This window comes from Lissotriton helveticus, chromosome 3_1 (genome assembly GCF_964261635.1).
Source record: "Lissotriton helveticus chromosome 3_1, aLisHel1.1, whole genome shotgun sequence".
NCBI lineage: Eukaryota > Metazoa > Chordata > Amphibia > Caudata > Salamandridae > Lissotriton > Lissotriton helveticus.
In genome coordinates, this window is record NC_136061.1 from 1,920,474,493 (window position 1) to 1,920,496,384 (window position 21,892).

The 21,892-nt window shown below is 46.5% G+C and overlaps 1 protein-coding gene across 2 annotated transcripts in view; it reads right to left on the minus strand.

Annotated features, from left to right (window-relative positions):
- ARNT2 (aryl hydrocarbon receptor nuclear translocator 2) overlaps positions 1-21,892 on the minus strand; it is a 677,642-nt gene that overhangs the window by 44,840 nt on the left and 610,910 nt on the right. For both annotated transcript variants that reach the window (XM_078682932.1, XM_078682933.1), the window contains one exon: positions 2,550-2,688. In XM_078682932.1, the coding sequence (XP_078539058.1) occupies positions 2,550-2,688 (139 nt within the window). The remainder of the gene's footprint in view (positions 1-2,549; positions 2,689-21,892) is intronic.

Genomic DNA, 21,892 nt, shown 5'->3' on the forward strand with positions numbered 1-21,892 from the left:
AACTCGAGTCTTTTTCAGAGTGATGGCGAGATTCATGACTCCTCTTCTTATGCTTCTTCCTCGAAGACCTCGAAGCATGCGCCGAAGACGACTCAGAGTGCGACCTCGAACGAGACCTCGACCTTGAACGCCGAGTTAGTGACCGCAGGCTCTTTTTATCCTTTTTGTTCTTCAACTTCGCTACGAGGAGTTTCGTCTCCCTCTCCCGGAGTGCCTTCGGAGTCATCTTTTTACAAGAAGGACAATCTTCGACGTCATGATCGGAGCTCAAGCACCAAACGCAGCACTTGTGTGGATCAGTGATAGACATCATCTTGCCACATTCTCTGCACGCTTTAAATCCAGTCTTCTTCGTAGACATCACGACAGAAGGCAAAGAAAACACCAGTAGAAATACAAAGTAACAAAGTTACTATACAGCTACAGACGATCCCTTGAAAACCGTTAGCGTCGACGACGCGGAAAAAAGGGAACTGATGTCATCACGCCGGCGTGGGCCTATTATGGTGTCGGTGACGTCAGCGGAGTCGCGCGCGATGCCGTGCCTCTGTGACGTCGTCCACGTCGGCGCGAAGCTACAAAAAGAATTTCCGAATGTTGCTGACGCAAGTGGATATTCACAAGGTGAGGAATCCACTGGCAGATGTATCTATCAGAATTAAACTATAAAATAATAAAACACAATTAAAACTTATTTTAAAATTAAAAATTACTATTAAAAAATAATTAAAATGTATTTAATACCCGCCCTTTACCCATTTAAAAGTAAAAACACACAAAAAAGATAAACAAATACCCAAAATAAATATCAAATATTGAACATTAATTAACTATATATCAATTAATTAAACACAAATTACTTCCCACATTACCCCGCTGTACCCCCCCCCATATTACCATGGAGGGGGGGTACAGTGGTGGATGGAAAGTCTGTCCACTGCATTTCTGCCAGTCGGCAATCGTCACAAACACGGAACACGGGCATTATATGGTGGCGGTGTCTGGAAGATACCCCCATCCATATTAAGATGCTTAGCGGTGAAGGCCTTATTGCTTTAGGGGCCCCATGCGGGCCCATGGGTGGGTGGGGGTGTATGGCTTCACTTGGGGGGTACCTATGGTACCCCCCCTCATTGCCACGCACAACGTGCCATGTTGTGCCTGGCAATGCACAACCTGTCTTTCTGGCATTGCAGCGGGTGCTGCTCACAGCAGCACCCACCGCAAAGTTTACAATATGTTATGTTATGTTACGTTAACAGTTTCTTGTAAAGCGCACGTACACCCAGGGGCTTCATGGCGCTGACTGACAGAAAATCCTGATGGACAAGGAAAGTACCTAAACCGATAAGAAAAAATATGGGATGCAACAGCCAGGGTGGCGGTTGCCTCCTAATTTGTGGTGCGGGACCGCCGCACCCCTGGCGGCGGGTCCCTACACCGATAGGGTGGCGGGCGGACAGAAGTCCGCTAGCCATCCTAATGGGGCCCTTAGTCTCTGAGGAAGACAGCTAAAGTTTTTTTTACACACAAGCCCACTTTCCAAGCTCCCGAGTAATCCTCTTGGGAACTCCGCTCCTCCAGAGTTATGTGATCCAGGATACCTTTAACTCAGGAGGATAACAAATAAGATTATAAGCGTCACTTTAGGAATAGGGATTTCCCACAGAATACGTTAATTTGCTTCAGATTCTGTAGTAATTCGTCATTTCTCAGTGGACTTTCAAACATAAATTTCAGCAGCAGCAGTTAAAATCTGTGGATGAAGCTAAATAGGACTAGCACTAGGACTAAATGCAGACCACATAATTCAGACTGAACGGTAAAATAAGAATGAAGAGGCCACTCATTATGAGGGCCATAGTGCTTGCAACTCTGTGATTCTACATACTGAAGAGATATAACTGCCTGAATGCAGCTTTTCATGAAAGACTCTTAATCTCATGTTTATGCATCGGCTCTAAGAGTGGACCCACACATCTAGATAACACTTTTCAATAGCCGATTGCACTCCTTGTGTTCACGTAAGGAACTTAAGTGAGCTGGGATTTTGGACATATTCAGAGAACTTATAAAAACACATAAAATAGGATTTCATAGCCGAGGCAAGAGCAGAAATGTGTGTAGTAGAGGTCAGTAGATGAGCCGTCGCACAACAGCAGTCCCACTACAGCCAGCAACATTCAGCGAAGATAAGATTCTGCTCAGAGAGATCTAACTTGATTGAGTATGATCCTGATATAGGTACGTGATAGGCAAACAGATATACATTTAATATCTATAGCTTACACTGCACACGACAATGAAATGTTTAATATGTTCACACTGTCTTTTAAGCACACAAGAGTATTAGTTAAATAGAATATATTTCCTTTTGTTGCATTCTCTTGCTCTAATGTGAACTTTACTGTCATGGACCCTGGCTTTAAGGCTCCCTTCTTTGCACAAATGCCATTCGTTGCAGTGAGTATAGAAATAGCAGATCCTTCTTAAGTGCTACTGAGATAGGTAATAGTGAACAGTGTTAGCAGAATAGGCATGTGCTCTACCTGTCCTGCAAATGGAGGGCGATTTCCTGACCAGGCCACCTGGGTTGGATTCAACTGTCGCGAGATCTGCGTTAGGTTCTGTCCGGTAGAGGTTGGAGACTGAATATCGTTCACACCAGGCACATGCACTACAGACGAGCTGCAAAAATAACAATAAAGAGATACAAGTTAGACATGAACATGTACAGTCCTTAAACTCTAGACCACGCTGTCAATTTCTCTTTCCAGTCCCTGCTCTCTCTTGCTTCTTCCGTCCCATGGGTTTTATCTTTCTTTTCTATCCCAAAAATACAATAGTTACCTATTCAAAATAAATGTATTCAAGACTTGTCTAGAGTCTATAATATCCCCAACAGGAAGTTAACTGATCCTGCAATGCCACCTAGACTAGCTAGCTGTTTAATCTATGTCAAAAGTACCACTTCCATTTCATGTCATCTGTTTGGCCTACCCATTTTATGGCACCTGTAAAGGGAGGTAGCGAAAATAAGGAATTACTTACTATAAATTTGCTTAACTGGATATCAATGAATGATTTCTCAAGCAAAAAAGGTCATTAGGTATTAAATCGGCTAACAGCAGAAGTTAGATTCCAAATATTTTAGTGCATATTACTCATCCAGCACTTCCAAGAAAGTTTGGGTCCTTTAAGTTACAAAAACAGTCATGTAAACAATGCCAGCCTTAAAGCACATATTCCAACTGAAATCCCCCTGGAGAAAGTAGGAAGTGAGTGAGGCTTAGGAGTTAGGATTTTCACTTAGGAGGTTAGATGAAGACTTAGGGGCTGATTACGATGTAGGCCAGATCGCCACTGCCAGCATAGCAGTGGCGATCCGCCCTTCATTTCCCTCCGCCATATTAGTATGGCGGGGGACCCCGGCGGACGAAAAGACCGTCTGCCGGTTTTCCGCTGGACGACCAGTCCACCGGGCGGAAAAGGGGCTAGATATGGTGGCGGTGGCGGCTAGACACCGCCATCCATATCAGCATGGGCGCGAGAAGCAGCCTTTCCGTGGCGGCATCGCATGTGGATTTTGCTGTCGGGGCCCTGTTGCGGGCCCCCAGGTTATTGGGGGGTAGGGGGTGCACATGGGGGTACCTATGGTACCCCCCTACATTTTCATGGACAAGGTGGCAGGCACCTTGCGGTGGCTGTCATCTTGTGCATGACAATGCACAGAGTGCATTCCCAGCATTGTGGCGGGCGGTGCTTTGAGCACCGCCCGCCACAATGCTGAAAATAGAGGATGCCACTGCCACAGTGGCATCCTAATCGCAGGTGCGGGACCGCCGCACCACTGGTGGCCAGTCGCAGCACCGCTAGGTGGGCGGGCGGACAAAAGTCCACCCGCCATCCTTATCGGCCCCTTAGGGTTTAGTTTAATTTTAGGGATTGGCTTCTGAAAAAGGTACTTCTCATTTGGACTTCTGGGTGGTCGTTTCTATTTCTCCTTCTGTTCACCATCTGTTTACATGCAGCCCCTGACAGTGCTGTTATATATTTACCCCTTCAACTTTTTGTTTAACAACAACAATTATTCAAATAAAAGGGAAGTGAATCATTCTTGCAAAGTGTTTCTGTTACTTGTACAAAAAGCAGTCGTTATTATAATGATGCTTATAAAATTGTTTGCCATAAAGGATGAATTTATCCTTCATTTTTCATGTTATTTTAAATAAAATTGTATATCTCCTCCAAGTTGTTGACGCACATCTGAGGAGAAAACAAAACAAAAAGGTGTTATGTGTTGGCAGTTTGAGTTAAGGCTGCTGCACTGAACGACACATTCTTTCTGTCCAAGCATCCCTAACATACAAGCATGGCTATTCATAACTGAAACATTGAAACAGACCTCTGCTTGAAGTAGGGGTGCATCAAGATGTTGGAGCCTACAGCACTCTCCAAACCTCGTTTTATCTGACCATGCTTTCTTCACTAGAGTCTAGACCGAGAACAAGCATTGGCAAAGCCAATACGTCGCGCTTTTAGGAACTATTGGCTTTGCCAATGTTTTTAGACAGCATCTGCGAAGCTGTGCAGCATGGATAATGAAAGAGAGAAGGAATGGGCTACGATGCGGCTACTGCAGCATAATCATTTTGTAAGTGAACACATGCATCATCACCATGCATGCGCACACCTATAAAATAACACAAGCATCTTATTTTCTTTTTATTTACCGATATGCAATGAATCACTAAATAAAAAAATGGTAGCGGAAAAGCTATACATCTTTTTCAACTGTGAATGGGGAAAACAAATCACCAGGAAATGGGAGGGTGTAGGGACGCAAAACTGGAGGCAGGGGGAGAACCACACAGGTGAGAGAGAGCAGCGTGGATCTTGTGGGGAAGGGGGGAGGGAGGAGAAGCACAAGGGTGAGAGAGAGCAATGTCAGCTAGGAGAGAAGTACACAGGTGAAAAAAACAACAGAGCAAGGGAGGAGGAGAGAAGACAAAAGGGATATCTCGCTGTAAAACACATGCACTTTCGTGGAGTGCTTTAGCAAAACGAAAAAGAACTTCCTAAAAGCGAGCAGTGGAAGGATAGAAGTACAGGGGCCATACTCTAAGGGAGGGATAGAACCAAGATGGACAGGCCAAGCCGATGAAAGTGACAATGATTCCAACCAAATTAGGCCGTGGGTGAGCTTTAAGCCCACTGTAAGATCTGGTAAATGGACAACAGGCCTGTTGCAACCAAACAGTTTGTCTGGTAGAGTCAACCGACAAATACTCTAATTTGTGTGAAGAGTTTTCATTAATTTACTTTTTGGCAGGTCACAGTGGGCAGCAAGAGGTTCTTGGAGTTTTTCTGTTTCAGGAAAAAGTGGCTCTACGTTTAAGGTGCTGCTCTCCATTTTCAGCCAACTCCTCTCCCGAGCAACAACACATGCACAAAGCACATCGTACTGTAATCACTTGGCTGCAATTTGTAAATCATTGTAGCAAGGCTGGCGGCAAGCTTAGATCACAACACGTCAAATACATTTAGGATAGGCACAGGACACCTGGGTTAGCCCTTCGCTCTTTCTTTGAGGATCTGAGGAATGGGTGATCCTTTCCAGAAGCCATAATGTCTGTCCCAGGAATAATAAGAGTGACACCGATGCTTTGAGGTTCCGCAGTAGGGCATCTTTAGGATGTATGGAAGCCTGCCAAACAACTGTCAGCGTGTGTGTGTGTGTAGGTGGGCATGAGTGTTTGGTGTGTGATGGAAGCTTTCAATGCACCTAGCTGTGATGTACTTTTGCTGTGCAAGTGACACTTGCATTGCAGTCTGTGCTGTGTCTGGGGGGAAGCTTGGATTGCTGTTGCTTGATGTGTACAAGTTGTATACCTGGGAGAAGGTTTTTTACATCAGTGTAGTCCCTCTGTAATTTTTTTTAAACCTTCCTGTATTCTGCACCTGCAGTACATTTTAAGTGTTGTGGGGTCCTCACATGCAGCTGAAAAATTCTAACATCCATCGCCCTTATGCCATCAGAGATAAACAGGAAACCCTCATTTAGGAGGTGTGAGTACAGGAATAATAGTGATTACTTATTTCTAGATCTCTACCAATGATCAGCACTTATTGACATGTAAGTTCAGTCCAAATATGAAAGTGACAGTTTCCCTTGGCTTTTAACCCTTCTAGGTAGTCTAGACCACATTTTCTTTGGCACTGTCCTGTCCAAGGGGGACCTGACCATGAGCAACAATAAGAGGAATGTAGCACAAGTTACTTACCTTTGGTAACGATATATCTGTAAGAAACAGTAGTTAGTATTAGATTCCTTACCTTAGAATATCCCCAGGTGTCAGATTGGATCCGGAAACTTTTGCGTAGCAGTACCCTTGTGCGCCGGTAGGCGTCGTCTGCGGCTCCGCGTCCGTCGTCGGCGCCGGGATGACGTCCCCGGAGTACTTAGACGCCGCCCTTGCGCGCTGATGCCAGTTCTTATACACAGCTTTTCCGCGCCAGAAACGCAGAGCCATGATAAAAACCAACACTGATGCCATGAAACTAGGGCCCTGAAAGGGAATGACCTTAACCCTAGAAATCGGTTCGCAGAACGGGGAGGATGGGTGGGGCGATAAGGAATCTAATACGAACTACTGTTTCTTACAGATATATCGTTACCGAAGGTAAGTAACTTGTGCATCTGAAAGAAACAGGTTGGTATTAGATTCCTTACCTTAGAATAGATACCCCAACAATACCAACCCAGGTGGTGGGTCTGCGAACCAATAATCACACCAGAAAGTCCTGGACGACGGAACGGCCAAAGTAGCCATCCCTCCGGACTTGGCTGTCCAGGCAGTAGTGTCTTGCAAACGTGTGCAGCGAGGCCAACGTAGCTGCCTGACAGATGTCCTGCAAGGGGACTCCCCAGTCCAGGGCAGTAGTAGCCGCCGTGGCCCGAGAGGAATGGGCCCTCAGCCCAACAGGAGGCTCCTTCTTAGCCAAAGAGTAGCATGCCTTGATACACAACACGACCCACCGAGAGATGGTCCATTTGTGCACCGCCCATCCCTTCTTAGCGCCCACGTAACCAACAAAGAGTTGGTCATCCACCCGGAACAGGCGTGAGCGATCCAGATAGTATGAGAGCGCACGTTTTGGGTCCAGATGGTGGAGCCTCTCTTCCTCTTTCAGGGATGCGGAGGTGGAAAGAAGGTGGGCAAGGTGATGGACTGCCCGATGTGGAAGGCTGTGACTACCTTGGGCAGGAAAGAGGGTCTTGTCTGCAACACAACCTTGTCCGGATGGACAGAAAGGAAAGGAGACTTGGAGGAAAGAGCCTGGAGCTCACTCACTCTCCTGGCAGAGGTGATGGCAACCAGGAAAGCAGTCTTAAGGGTAAGAAGACGGAGAGGACAGTTATGAAGCGGCGCAAAAGGAGCGCACATCAGGTAAGTCAGAACCAGGTTCAAGTCCCACTGGGGCATTACGAAAGGAACAGGGGGGAACATATAAGTGATGCCCTTCAAGAATCTGTTAACAATCGGGGACTTGAACAAAGAAGGCCGATCAGGTAGCCTCAAGAAGGCGGAAAGGGCAGAAAGGTATCCCTTGATAGTGCCCCGAGCAAAGCCCTGCTGGGCAAGAGAAAGAAGGAAGAGGAGAACCTCAGAAAGGGGGGCAGAGAGTCGATCTACAGCCTTTGCTGTGCACCATGCCACAAATCTGTTACACCTGCAGGCGTATACCGACTTTGTGGAGGGACGCCTGGCTGCCAGAATCACATTACAAACTTCAGGAGGCAAGTCAAATGGCCTCAACTGTCGCCGCTCAATCTCCAAGCATGGAGGTGGAGACTGGACAGGTTCGGGTGGAGGACCGTCCCCTGCTGCTGCGACAGAAGGTCCTCCTGAAGAGGCAGACGAATCGGGGGATCGACAGATATGCTGAGTAGCTCTGGATACCAATATCTTCGTGCCCAGTCCGGAGCCACAAGGATAACTTGGGCCCGGTCGCGCCTGATCTTCTTCAGCACTCTGGGCAGAAGTGGTATAGGCGGAAAGGCGTACAACAGAGCGCAGCTCCACTCGCGATGAAATGCGTTTCCGAGCGAGTGCTGCCTTGGAAATTCCAACGCGCAGAACTGATGACATTGCGCGTTCTCTTCTGTGGCGAATAGATCTAACCAAGGCTCTCCCCACTGCTGAAAGAGGCCTTGCGCCACGTACGAGTTCAGACGCCATTCGTGAACCATCATGCGGCTCCGGCGGAGCCGGTGTCGCCCGAACCCCCGGCCGCGTCACGCGAGCGTTGGGGGGAGTCAGAAGAGCGATGGCGCCTCTTCGACTTCTTAGGCCTCTTACCTGAGGACTTCGACCCCGAAACCCGATAACGACTCCCGGAACTGTGGTGACTCCGGCTGACTGCCTGAGCTCTAGTCGCTTGCGGGAGTGCTCCCGTCTAGCTTTGGACGTCAGGGCCCGGCAGTCGGAGCAGGACTTGTCGTCGTGGTCAGGGCCCAGACAGTGAAGGCACCGGCGATGGGGGTCGGTAACCGATATCAGTTGGCTGCAATCGACGCAGGGTTTGAACTCGGGCATCCCTACCGGCACCGTCTGAGTCGAGAAACTTCGAAAGATGATCAAAAAGGATCGAAAAAGTTAGTAAAAAATTGACTAGGGTACAACTTTTTCTGGATCGGCGCTTGCTGGCGCGGAAAAAAGAAGAACTGATATCAGCGCGCGAGGGCAGCATCTAAGTACTCCGGCGACATCATCCCGGCACCAACGACGCAGACGACGGACGCGGAGCCGCAGATGACGCCTATCGACGCGCAAGGGTACTGCTACGCAAAAGTTTCCAGATCCAGTCTGACGCCTGGGGATATTCTAAGGTAAGGAATCTAATACTAACTACTGTTTCTTACAGATATATCGTTACCGAAGGTAAGTAACTTGTGCTACATTCCTCCTATTGTTGCTCATGGTCAGTTCCCCATTGGACAAGCCAGTGCCAAAGAAAATGTGGTCTAGACTACCTAGAAGGGTTAAAAGCCAAGGGAAACTGTCACTTTCATACTTGGGCTGAACTTACATGTCAGTAAGTGCTGATCATTGGTAGAGATCTAGAAATAAGTAATCAATATTATTCCTGTACTCACACCTCCTGAACTGGGGTGGTGTGGAGTGCAACAAAACGATGTAATTAGGCCCAGATCTCTGTACTGGGGTGAATGTATGACATTGTTCGGCATTCTGTCCATCAACTGTTGTTTTTGCATTGTCACCCCGAGTGGGATGGGTATGCTCAGATGAGAGTCCCATGCTCTCCAGACCACTAGAGTCAAGCTATCCTGGCTGAAGACAGCTGATAGCCCGAACCCGGTCCTAGGATGCTTGATTCCGGTCCAGGAAAGACATGGCTTGGCAGTTCGGGCTGGACTGTTCCCATGGGGCACAGGGTCAAGGCTGATTTGCATATGGCCATGTCTGAACTGGGGTGGTGTGGAGTGCAAAAAAACTATGGATTTAGGCCCAGAGCTCTGTACTGGGGTGAATGTATGACATTGTTCTGCATTCTGTCCATCAACTGTTGTTTTTGCATTGTCACCCCGAGTGGGATGGGTATGCTCAGACGTGAGTCCCATGCTCTCCACACCACTGGAGTCAAGCTATCCTGGCTGAAGACGGCTGATAGCCAGAAGCCGGTCCTAGGATGCTTGATTCCGGTCCAGGAAAGACATGGCTTGGCAGTTCGGGCTGGACTGTTCCCATGGGGCACAAGCTCAAGGCTGATTTGTTTATGGCCATGTCTGAACTGGGGTGGTGTGGAGTGCAAAGAAACGATGGATTTAGGCCCAGATCTCTGTACTGGGGTGAATGTATGACATTGTTCTGCATTCTGTCCATCAACTGTTGTTTTTGCATTATCTCTGATGGCATAAGGCGATCAATCATTTGTTATGCAGCCTTTGTGTTACTTCTTAGGCAAGAACTGTAATGATCTTATTTGAAATCTTTGATGTTAGAATTTTTCAGCTGCATGTGAGGATAAATAGTGTGGGATTGCCTTCCCTGGACCAGAAACAAGCTTCCCAGGACCGGTTTCTGGCATTGCAGAGCCAGATCTTTTGATTGGGTGTGAGTGTTTGATTGGTTCAGATGCTCCGTCCATCACCACCCCCTTTTGTACCGCTTTGTTCGCCATAAGTTAGCAGGGTATGCTCAGACGTGAGGCTCTTGCTCACTTTGCCACTGGATTCAAGCAAGCCTGGCGGAAGATGGCTGAAATGCCAGAAACCGGTCCTAGGAAGCTAGTTTCCGGTCCAGGGAAGGCATGGCTTGGCAGTTCGGGCTGGACTGTTCCCATGAGGCACAGGGTCAGACTGATTTGCATATGGCCAAGTCTGAACTGGGGTGGCAGAGTGGGCTAAAGAACGGTGATGGATTAAACCCAGATCTTTTGACTGGGTGTGAGTGTTTGATTGGTTCAGATGCTCCGTCCATCACCACCTCCTTTTGTACCGGTTTATTTAGTGTAGTCATTTTTTATTGAATATCAAAAATACAGTAGTGCGAGACGCGCACGGCATGATAAAAAATGGAAATTATAACAGTGGATACATCAATGGAAATCATAAAGGGTGTATTGGTCATTTCCCCACGTTGACAGCAATGCGATGGTCGCACTTGGCGGATGCTCTAGGCGGGAGCGGAGCTCGAGTCAGCGAGGACCTCTGTGTGGGGGAAGAAGAGTGAGGGAGAGAGGGGTGGTTGGGGGGTATCCCCTGTCGGGTCCGAGTCCCATAAGTCTCGGGCGTCAGTGAAAGGATTTTGGGGTGGGAGGTGTGTTGTGATTAGGGGGATGAGTCTGTTGGTCGATGGGAGGAGAATGTCAGGTACTGCTGAAGGGGCGGCGTGGGCTGTGTCCCTGAGGAGATCGGTGCACCAGACTGCAATTGCGCGATGGCGGTTGCCCATACCTGGTAGAGGGAAGAAGAGTCTGCCTTTGTGTCCAACGGCGGGAGAAGGAGTTGGAGAGGGTGGAAAGGGGAAGAGAATAACATGAGGGGAGGGGAGAGAATAGCATGAGGGGAGGGGTGAGAATAGCGTGGGGGGGAATGACGGGATGGGGAGGTTGAAAAAGGGGTGGGACAGGAGAGGTTTGAAAAGGGGGTGGGACAGGAGAGGGTTGAAAAGGGGGTGGGACAGCAGAGGGTTGAAAAGGGGGTGGGATGGGGGTGAGGCGTGCACGTGTTGGAGGGGAAGAAAGGAAGAGGGAAGGGCGAGGAAAGGGGATATGTGTAGGAGAAAGCCCGGGAGTATCTGTAGGGGATGAAAAAGTGTGGGGGGGAGGGATGCTGAACTTTCTGACATTTGCCGCATTTTGGGCAGGTGGGTGGCTGACATCTGGAGAGGACATTAGCCTGAGGCTTCCTGGAGAAAGGGAGCACATGTCTTCGCAAACACCTCTGCCTGGTCCTGCATGCCATAAATAACGCGGTTGTGGGACGCTGGTTGAATCATCGCCACCATCCATTCTTCTTGCGAGGGGGGAGTGAGTGACCTCCATTGCCAAAGGATGCAAAGTTTGGCTGTGGATTGTGCAGTCTGTAGGAAGAGGCGTTGTGGACAAGTAATCTCCAGGGAGTCTCTGATATCACGCAGGAGGATGATGGTAGGGGTGAGGGGAAGGCGCAGGGGTGTGGACACTCCCAGGGTGTCGCCAAGGGAGGACCAGAAATATTGAATAGAATGTCATTCACAGAGAATGTGGAGAAGGTTGCAGCGTGCATCTGGACATCTCCAACACCTCGAATGTGGCAGGAGGCTGGCCCTCTGTAGCTTCGCAGGGGTCCAGTACCACTCATGAAGGGTCCTAAAAACAGAATTTGCAGCAGGTCCTCACAGGTTCCCTTGTCCAGGGCCTCTATAACCTCCATCCAGTCCTCTTCTCCAACCGCAAATTGTAAGCATGCCTGCCACTTTGTGCAGAGACCATGCAAGAGAGGTTGTGAGAATAGGTGCTTCGTCAGGGTGCCATAGAGTCCCAACATCACCCCCTTGTTCCGGCCCCACACCGACAGATAGTCCACTATCGGCGAGGGTTGTAGAGTCCAAGGGCGCGGACCAAGACAACGCCTCAGGCAGTGCCGTAGCCGAAGGCACTTCCAGGCCGGCTAATGGTGTAATTCAAATTCCTCCCGTAGTTGATCAAAAGGTTTTGAGTTGCCATCCAGTAGCACCTGATCCAGGGTCCGAATGCCTGCTGCCTTCCATCGGGGACAATAGAGTTTCTGTCCGTTTATTTAGATGCTGTCATTGCTCCATATCGGTGCCTTGGTGTGTAGACGGTAGTCCATGCCCAGAAGACGGTGCGCACTGTGCCATGCCTTATGCATAGCTTGTATCACTGAATGGGGAGGAGGTAATTGGGGGTGCGGTCCCCGTATAAGGGTCAAGGTCATCGTCACAGTTGAGGAGTGAGCGTTCTATTGCGACCCACTGCGTGGGGCGGGTCCGGCGTTTCCGGGGGCAAATAGACGAGCTGAGAGAGGTGTGAGGCTAAGGAGTAGTGTTCTACAGACGGTAAGCCCAGGACACCACAGGATCTACGGGCCAAAAGTTTGGATGCAGCTAAGCGGGGGCGGTTGGAACCCCAAACAAAGGCCTGCATTCTGGTGTCGATGAAGTGTAGAGCAGCTAGAGGCACCACGATGGGCAGCATTCCCAAGGGTCTTCCCCACTTGGAAAATCCCAGGAGGGACCATTTGTCGAAGTCTGATTTCATATAAGTTGTCAGGGGTGCCATGTTATCCCCAGCCCTTCCTTCCAAGCCTCTGTTAACCAGAACCCCCAGGTATTTAAGCCGTGAGGATTTCCATCGAAAAGGGTAACCATGGATCGCTGCCTTCGTGTTGCCTGAGAAGAGTGGAAGAGCCTCACTTTTGTCCCAATTCACTTTGTAGCCTGATAGGGCCTCAAAGTCTTCAGTGACTTCTAGTTATGCCGGCAGGGAGCGTCAGAGGTCTCTAAGGGTGGGCAGAATATCGTCTGCATATAGATATATTTTTGAGAGGCTGCCCGCGATGGGTATGCCCGCTGTGCACGGCGAGGGGCCAAAGGGGGATGGTGGGCAACCCTGACGTGTGCCTCTCCGGATTCAAAAGGTGTCCAAGAGGAACCATCCGCAGTTGACCTGGGCCACGGGGCAGTCATAAAATAGCCGGACTTTGGAGAGGAACTGTTCTCCCAGGTCAAAGCGTTTCATAGCGGTGAAAAGGTACCCTAATTCGATGCTATCAAACGCCTTTTCTGCGTCTAGGAAGAGGGCTACCGCATCCTCTGATAGGTCCTTGGCGGTCCATAGGGTATGAGCCAGGGTGCGGAGATGGTGTCTGAAGGAGCGGCCCGGGACAAAGACAACTTGTGTATGATGGATACGACCAGCTGTTTAAAAGAGAGATTAAGATATGACTTCTCGCCGATCCTTAAAGAAGTTGATCCTTCCAGATACAATTCATAAGCATTACAGCACAATCAACAAATATGATAGAGGAGAGACTAAAATCTATAAGAAAAGCATCCAAATCACACAATTCGCGCAGAAGAGTGCATATCCCAATTATTTCTATGAATGCTATTATAGACCTCAGAATGCACCATCTCCTTTATCAATAGATGCACTCCACTCAAACTTAAACTTTGCAGAAGCCTTCCCATATTCGAATACTACTGTCCCTCTCGATTACTTTGGCATACTCAAGGAGTTTGACAACGAAGATTTACATTGTATTAAATTGTTCATCTCTAAACTGGAAGCTCTAAATTTGCATTAGCTTGTAATTGAACATGCTCTCTCAGCACAACACACCCTGGACATCATCTTATACTCCAGCAAAATGACTGATCACCAACTGTAAAACGGTCATTTGCACTACCTCCCTAAAAAAAAAAGTAGTACTCTTTCAACCTCATTGGCAGAGCACCAAACCGGGACAAGGTATCTCTGAAGATCTAGATGTCTTACTCAAGGGAATTTCACCATCAGTTCCAAGGCTGAATGAAGCTGAAACTCTTGACGCACTCATACCTATCAATGAAGGAGAGGGCTGCAGAAAATCATGAAACCATGTATGATGGTCCTCGAAGCAGCAAACTGGGCAGAATAAATGGTAGGATAAAATGGAAAAGCTATGCCACCAGCAACACAAAAAGGTACATGAGGAAATACCATAAACATTAATAAAACCTACTATGTGACCCACATCCCTAATAACAATAATAAACCATGGACTAATGAAATGAGGCCACCACTCTTAGACGCTCTTTAATGGCTTAGTTGAAATGTTTCCTCAAGGAAGCATCAGTAGTAGAGAGGTATAACAAAACCATAAAGAGAATGCTGAAAAAGGCAGCCGGAACAGGAAGCAATAGTTGGGATAAGTTACTGCCTTTAGTTCACTCTATGAAGCACCCGTCAGTTGTCTAAGGGCTTCAGCTCATTTGTGAATTATTTTTTGGGAGACAGCCTAGAGCTATGTATAGACATGGTCTTAGAACAATAGGAAGAGGAAGAACTTGAGAAATATTCTATGGTCAAAAGAGGTTTTATCCTTCCAGGGCAGGCTACAGGAAGTCCGGAGAATGCTTAAAAGAGTCAAGAAAAAGTCCACAATCAATTTATTAGTTGCAGCGGTTTCTACACAAAGACGAAGTTTTGGTCCTTCGATCTACTTCCAACAATAAGATGCTTATTCAATGGCATAGACACTGTCAGGCACTAGAAAACTTAGACAACATCCCTTATCACATAGCTAAAGCTGATAAGAAAAAATGTATACAGATTTATCACATTAGCTTGCTAAAGAAATGGAAGGAGCTCAAAGATGGTTTAACCATTTTTCACCTGGAAGATAGAGGGACAAGATAAGGAGGAAATATTTTCTCTCTGGACACATGGGAGAATGTAATAGAGAGGGCTCCCCTTACACAATAACATAAATATGAAATAGTATTGGTTTTGGTTTCCCTTAAAAAGTATTCACAACTCCCTAGGTACATCACTTTGGTGTGGTATAAATAGAGATTCCTGTAAATTGTATAAATCAGGTTATGTATTTGTAACACCCCAAAAGCTAGAAAATGAGCTATCCAGAAGCAGGTTGAAACTAAGCTGCACCACAATATCAATGAATCCTCCCAAAGTAAATGGTCTTCACTGATTAATTTGGTACTAAAGTCTCATTGCTTTATACAATTATGAATAGTTTTTATGAGTACATTAGATTTACATCTTTGATACTAGCTCATGCTCAGAGTGGATGAACTCATTGATCAACTTGGAAAAGCTCTAGTTATTAATTCTTTGGATATTACCAAAAGTTTTGCCAGGTTCCATTAAGATAGTCATACCACAATAAGACAGATTTTTGCAAATTCCAGAGATGTACCAATTTAAGCTGATATCTTTTGGTCTTCATCCATCTTTCAGGGGCTTGAGGACAAGGTTTTATGTCTTCACCAAGGTTATATTGCTGTGAATGTTAGTATAATAATGTACACTTCCTCGCAGTCGTTACATCTTTAAAATTTTAGAAAACTATTACCAACACAGAAAGAGGCAGGCTTAACCATTATTCCTCTTGAATGTAATCCCAGCAGCACAACAGGTAAAATATCAGGGATATACCCTGGGGCCAAGATCTCAGTCATCCAGAAGCCAACAAGGCAGCAGGATTGCAAACAATACTAATAAAAGGTTCATACTGAAACTTTCGGGCTTGGCCAACACTCTAGTCAACCTGCTCAAGAAGACAATGCCCAATCAAATACAATGGGGATTAGATCAAGAGAAGGCTTTTGCTCGCCTAAATATAACAATGTCCTCAGATTCGGTTTTGAAATGGGCCGACTTAAAAAACCAGTTATATTGCAAACAGATAATGCATGCCTAGGTCTTGGGAGCTCACAGGTCTTCTCTGTCACAGGTGACAGAGGGTGGGTTTCACTAAATTTTAAACATCAGCAGAAAAAAACACTATACAGGAAGAGAGGTTGCCATTTAAATGGGCCATAGATACATTACATGCAACTTTTTTCCTACACACTGGGCCATGTCGTTGCCCTTTATCATGGCTGGCCCACAATAAGGATTCAAATCTTAGGGTACTCTCTTGGTTTTTTTCTATAACCATTTTCTTTCATGATACTTCATCAGCTGGCAATCTTGAGAGCAATGTGGATTTTCTATCTAGAATAACTTAGTTCGGCCTAATCAAACGTAAAGAGTACTACTAGTAGTGGGAGTCTGTGAGCAGGGACTTCCGAGGGACAGCGGGCAGAGTGTGGACTGCGGTTAAACTAGGAAAAGGCAGAGCCAGTGGAACTGTGGTAAATAAATAAATAATACCCTATTTTTGAATGCATAAATGAATAACAGATAGCTCAATAAATAAGAGTCAAGATTCGAGGTAGTAGGAGTTTGCAGGTTTATTACAGCATAAAGGACAGGAACAGGACCACCTGCACAGGAATAGGATAGCAGCCCTGGCAGCGCTGCCAGGATCAGGATCGGGACAAGGGAAGGCGTAACTTTTTAATATCAGAACATGAGTATATATACATAACGCAAACACATAGCATTACATTGCAATAGGCGTAGCAGTGGGTGGAGCAATAGGCGTGATGCGTAGCAGTCGCGAAAGATAAGGGTGAAAATGGGTGTAACAGGGCGTATACATAGACATGTGATGCAAACGTAACAGAATATGTCATGAATGGGGCGGAAACCATGGAGGGGGCTACCTAAGGAGCCGGGACCTCTAACCTGATGGTGCGCGCAAACTGGCAATGACGTGTTACTAGGAGAAGCTGGGGGCTATGAACTCTGTGCTAGGAGCAGAGACTGAAGTCTGGAGAGTCAGGGCGACATGTACCTAAGCAGTATCTAGTATCTGATGTTTAGGGAACATGTTGATATAAACTAGAAGTCAGGAGGGGAAAGGCTAACAGACACTAAGACTGGACCATGCATTATTCTACATGTAGTGCGTGATGAAGAATATTAAATGACCATTAAATGCAGTATTTCTCTTACATGGAGACGTAGAGGCTAGACAATGACGGAAACTATCGATGCGATTCAGTAGCTTTAGGAATGCAGAGAAGGAGGACTGAACTGATAATCTGGAATCATAACATACTCTTGGCAGACTCAGAGGCAGAGCCAGGCAGAACCGGGCACTGCGAGGCAGGAAGTAAGTGAAGGGTCGAGGATACAGGTGGGGGCTGTATCGCTCCTCAGCGAGACAGGAGACAGGAGCTGAATCTGATGTCCGGGCCCTTTTGAGGCCTAGAAACGGGGACTTTACAATGAAATAACGTGCACACTGAGAAACGTGGCAACGTAGCTTTACATGGGCCTGATATTCGTAGTATTCACGAGAACTGGAAACTGCCATACTAGAGGTGGACACAACTGTAATTGCGTCTTTAATCGAACATGGGGAATAACATATGCATATTAATCATGCACATATAACATATGATGGATGACACGTAGGGACACAGAACATGGCAAAATTTACTTTTCCACATTCCCTCCTTGTCACTACGTTTCCATCAGGAAACATCAATATTCATGATACCATCTATCATTTCATACAGTATCATTTGCTCGTCTCGAATTGTCTTGGAACGTGATTTAGAACGGGGCTTGGGACTAGGAATACAAGAGGTAGCACAAATGCCGCAAATCGCAGGGCCACATTGTATACAGAGGCAGCAGCTGAATATGATCGCTACTGCAATACCTAGAAAGGACAATACTTTCCATCCCCAGGCGGAAATTATATTCCAGAACCAACCGGACCATGTCCAGGTGCCTGGATTTTGATGTAACAGATGGGCAATTTTATGGAGTCTGGTTATAGCTGAATAAACAGACGGCGCGTTATTTGGAATGAAAATGCAGCAACTAGATCCGATGACTCTACAGGCCCCGCCCCTATCGGCCAGTATGACGTCAAGGACGAGACGATTCTGTAAAACGACAAATCTCATAGCAGATTGCTCTTCGGTTAAGTTACCTAGAGCAGAGGCAGTCTCATTTACTACAGCTTCAAGGGTTCTGGTTAACCTACGGATCAGCTTACTATTCTGGATAGGTCCTATAAAGAAAAAGAAACCTCTGTTGAAATCTGTATACTGTTCTAGAGCAGTTTCAGTATAATCGACAATGGGGGACTCCCTTCTATGTCTAATGTGTACTAGATGTGTGTTTCTATGATAATCAGGTGGGGCTAGGAAAACTGGTGGCAGTAGGAAGGCAATGTAACAGGTTCCCTCCCAATCGAGGGGCAGACGAACATATGCAGTTTGACCACAAATAAAATAAGAATGACGTGAAGCTTTGAAAATAGATTTCCCACTGTCACTATACTTGACAATAGTAGTACAATCACTATGTCCTACATGTACGGAACCATTATTTCGGACACATAATTCGCCTTTAACTGGTAGTACTGAAATAGCAGGTAAGTCTGGAGTGGAATCAGACTGAACATTCAGGACCATGAAATTCGAAGAATAGTTACCTAAATTGTACACTTCATTTTCTAGATCTAACCCGGTTCTGTGGGGAAGACCTTGCTTGTCTGGAAAACATGTACTGTTAAGAAAAAACATATCTGTTGAGGATGACGTTAACGTGGACCATGCTCCACACGAACCATTATGTGAAAAAGGATAAGGAAAAAGTGGCAGAACTCCCTTCGGTGTCTGAAAAGGGGGGAGTCGACCACACACCCAACAATTAGTGGCATTGCTGGTCTGATGTGAGTAATGTAACATGCGGATGAAAGAATTATTTCGCATAGCGAGGCGGTAAGAGAGTTCATGAGGAGGCAGATCACTAAACGTGTGTTCTACTGTAACACTAGCAGACTTATTTACATGAAGAACTGGGAAATACAGGTAAAATGCGTAACTGGTGCAGGAAGTCATAATGCTGAGAAATAATATGAAACTTAGAAAAACGATACATCGGATTGAGTTTTGACTAACTCTCTCACTATGGGGGTCTATTTTATACATGTCAGAAACAGTCTAACCGTTTCACCTAGGGGAGGACTTAGACAATCAAACTGGCTGACTTTTTTTACTAGACCGGAGTTTCAACTTATACTCCTGTTGCGGAGTTTTCTCTAACGGGGAGGGTGCAGTATCATTGTTCTTTGCGGGACAGTCCTTGAGAATAATACTTTGGCAATCCTTCAAATCCTGGGAAATGTTCTTTGAGACGGGTTTCAGTCCATAAAACTTCTTTACGTGCGAAAGGTGCACCCAGCCTTTGCGACCCTCCAACTTCACGGCTGTACGGGTGGCGAGGAGGACCTGTCGGGGCTCCTTCCAGCGAGGCTCCAGTGGACTTGAGCGGTCGAAATTCCGGACAAGAACCATGGATCCTGGAACGATTTCATGCGGTGCCACCTCGGTATTGTCTGGAAATGCGGCGGCAACCTGTGAACGACAAGAGTTGAGGGCAGACATCAAGGAAGCTAGGTAATCTGTCAGCATATTACTTGAAACATCGGTAATACTTCGGGGTCTAGGAGTACCCCACATGTTAGGGGGGCGGCCGAATACGACCTCATACGGGGACAGACCTGATCTGGAATGTGCGACCATGCGCATATAGAACAAAGCGACTGGCAGAGCTACTAGCCAGTCCACACCTTTCTCTTTACATACTTTGGCGATGCGAATTTTCAGGGTCTGGTTATGTCTCTCTACGAGACCTGCTGCTTCAGGATGGCGTACACAATGGAACTTGAGGTTCCGTGACAATTGTAAGTGATGTTTTCGACTCGCACGAATATGGTCGAGTCTGGTATCTAAGAACCGCTAATGACGAGTTTAGTAAGTATGCGCAGTTTCGCTGTGCTAACTTAAACCGTTCGTTTGATATGTGGGTTTTTCATCTGTACCCACGGGTTCCATCTTAGATACGGCATCCATTTTGTCTCTTGCCCTCAAGTAGCCAGCGAACGGACACTGCCCGCTTCGTTACCCTGGGACTTTCAAGATATTTGCAGAAGACACATGTTCTTTGTAAATATCTTTTATGATGAGGGGGATGATACAGTAAGGCAGATGGCCCCGCTTGAGGCGCTTCTGCCGTGCCGGTTTATTGTCTCAGCCGTGCATCTCATTAGGCACGTCCCTTTGATGCCTGTATCTCGTGTTTCCTGATACCTCCCCTTTTACACCCTTTTCGATCTCCCCACTGTCTCCATCTTCCTCTGCACCTGTCTTTGTCCCTATTTCGATCTGTTTTACTGCCGATTGGAATTCACTAATGTTGGGAAGATGGGTTTTTACAGTTGGGAACCGCCAAATGTTTCCGCACTTATGTTCCGGACCATATGTGTATCAAAGTGACCAAAGCGACCCCTCTGAGGGATAATTATGGGAACCAGGTTGTAAACTTTTGTGTACCATGTTGTCCTATGAGTAAATTCTGTATAAAAGGAGCGATCCACAGAACCAATTTGAAGCAGTCTCCCCAAGTTGCACGTGTTGTACTTGTCGTGACTTCTGTGTTCCCTGCAGTAATAAACCTTGAATCTTTGACGCCGAAGGAAGTGTCCCGTGTCTCTGTAGTTTGTGCGCCGAAACAGGTATCCCATGAAGGTTATAGGTGTTGTTCCCTGGCACCGCTGGTACTGTTAAAAAGTCCAGTCCTTCAGTTGGCGCCCAACGTGGGGCGACTTCAGCGGTACCGGTCCAAAGCCTGATGATCGTGAGGAACTTCGTGTGAAATTTCCGAGGGAAGGTGCACCCCGCTTCATCGATCCTGTTGTCGAAATAAGTGGCCCGAAGTTTTTCCCTGCGAAGATTCCCGCCTCCTGACGGCTGCGACGGACCGATGCCCTGACTGTCGACCTGTCTTCGACGCCCGGCGTAGACCTTATGTACAAGCGAGACGATAGACGGGCCTTCCTGGTGACGCCATTGAAGTTCTGAGTTAAGTAATTGTGGGTCGCTCCCAGTCCTTAGTAGTGGTTCTAGCTTTTGAAAGCTTTGTGGTCAGCCTTTAAGGCTTTGTGGTAATAGCTCACTGAGCTTTGTAATAGCCTTCTCAGGCTTTGTGGTTAGCTCTCCGAGCTTTGTGATAGTCTTAAGACTTTGTTGTATTGCATGGTTCCATTGCATTTGTGGTTCTTAGTATTGGTCCTTAGTATTATTTGACAGTTGCAATTGCCAAAAACCGAGGGTTTTGACTTACACGAGGTTTTATTGCTTCGGTAATCCTTGAAGTTTGATACTAGGTTAGTGTGCACGATGCCTAGCCATAGTGATTTGTTTCGTATTTTCAAATGTTGCGCAATGGATTCCCGGTTGGAGGACTCGTGTCCGATACCTCCAGTTGGAACTCCAATACATGATCTTTATAGTCGACATGGGGTGGGTCCTATAATATATAATGATTACTGGATCCGCTATACAAAGAAAGACGGTGACCTTAGATGGCCGCCACATGGAACTTTTGAACTTTCGATTTTAGATAATCTTGAGGCTAAATTATTTTTAAAGAAAGCTAGGCCAGCTATGTTTGATTCCTTTCGGATATGGCGTAAAGAGGCCAAACAGAAAGAAATCAAACAACTTAAAAAAGATAAAAAGCAAGAGTTTGTTCCTATAATGCAAGCTATAAAAGAATGTAGACAAGACAAAGAAGAAAAAGACATGGAAATTGCTACTAGATTGCATCACATGAAAATAGATAAATGTTACCCAGTTTTACCGAATAATCTAGAAAAGACAGAAGAAGATTTGAAGGAGGATTGCTTACTGTCATATTTGATGAAATCACCACCTCCTTATGTACA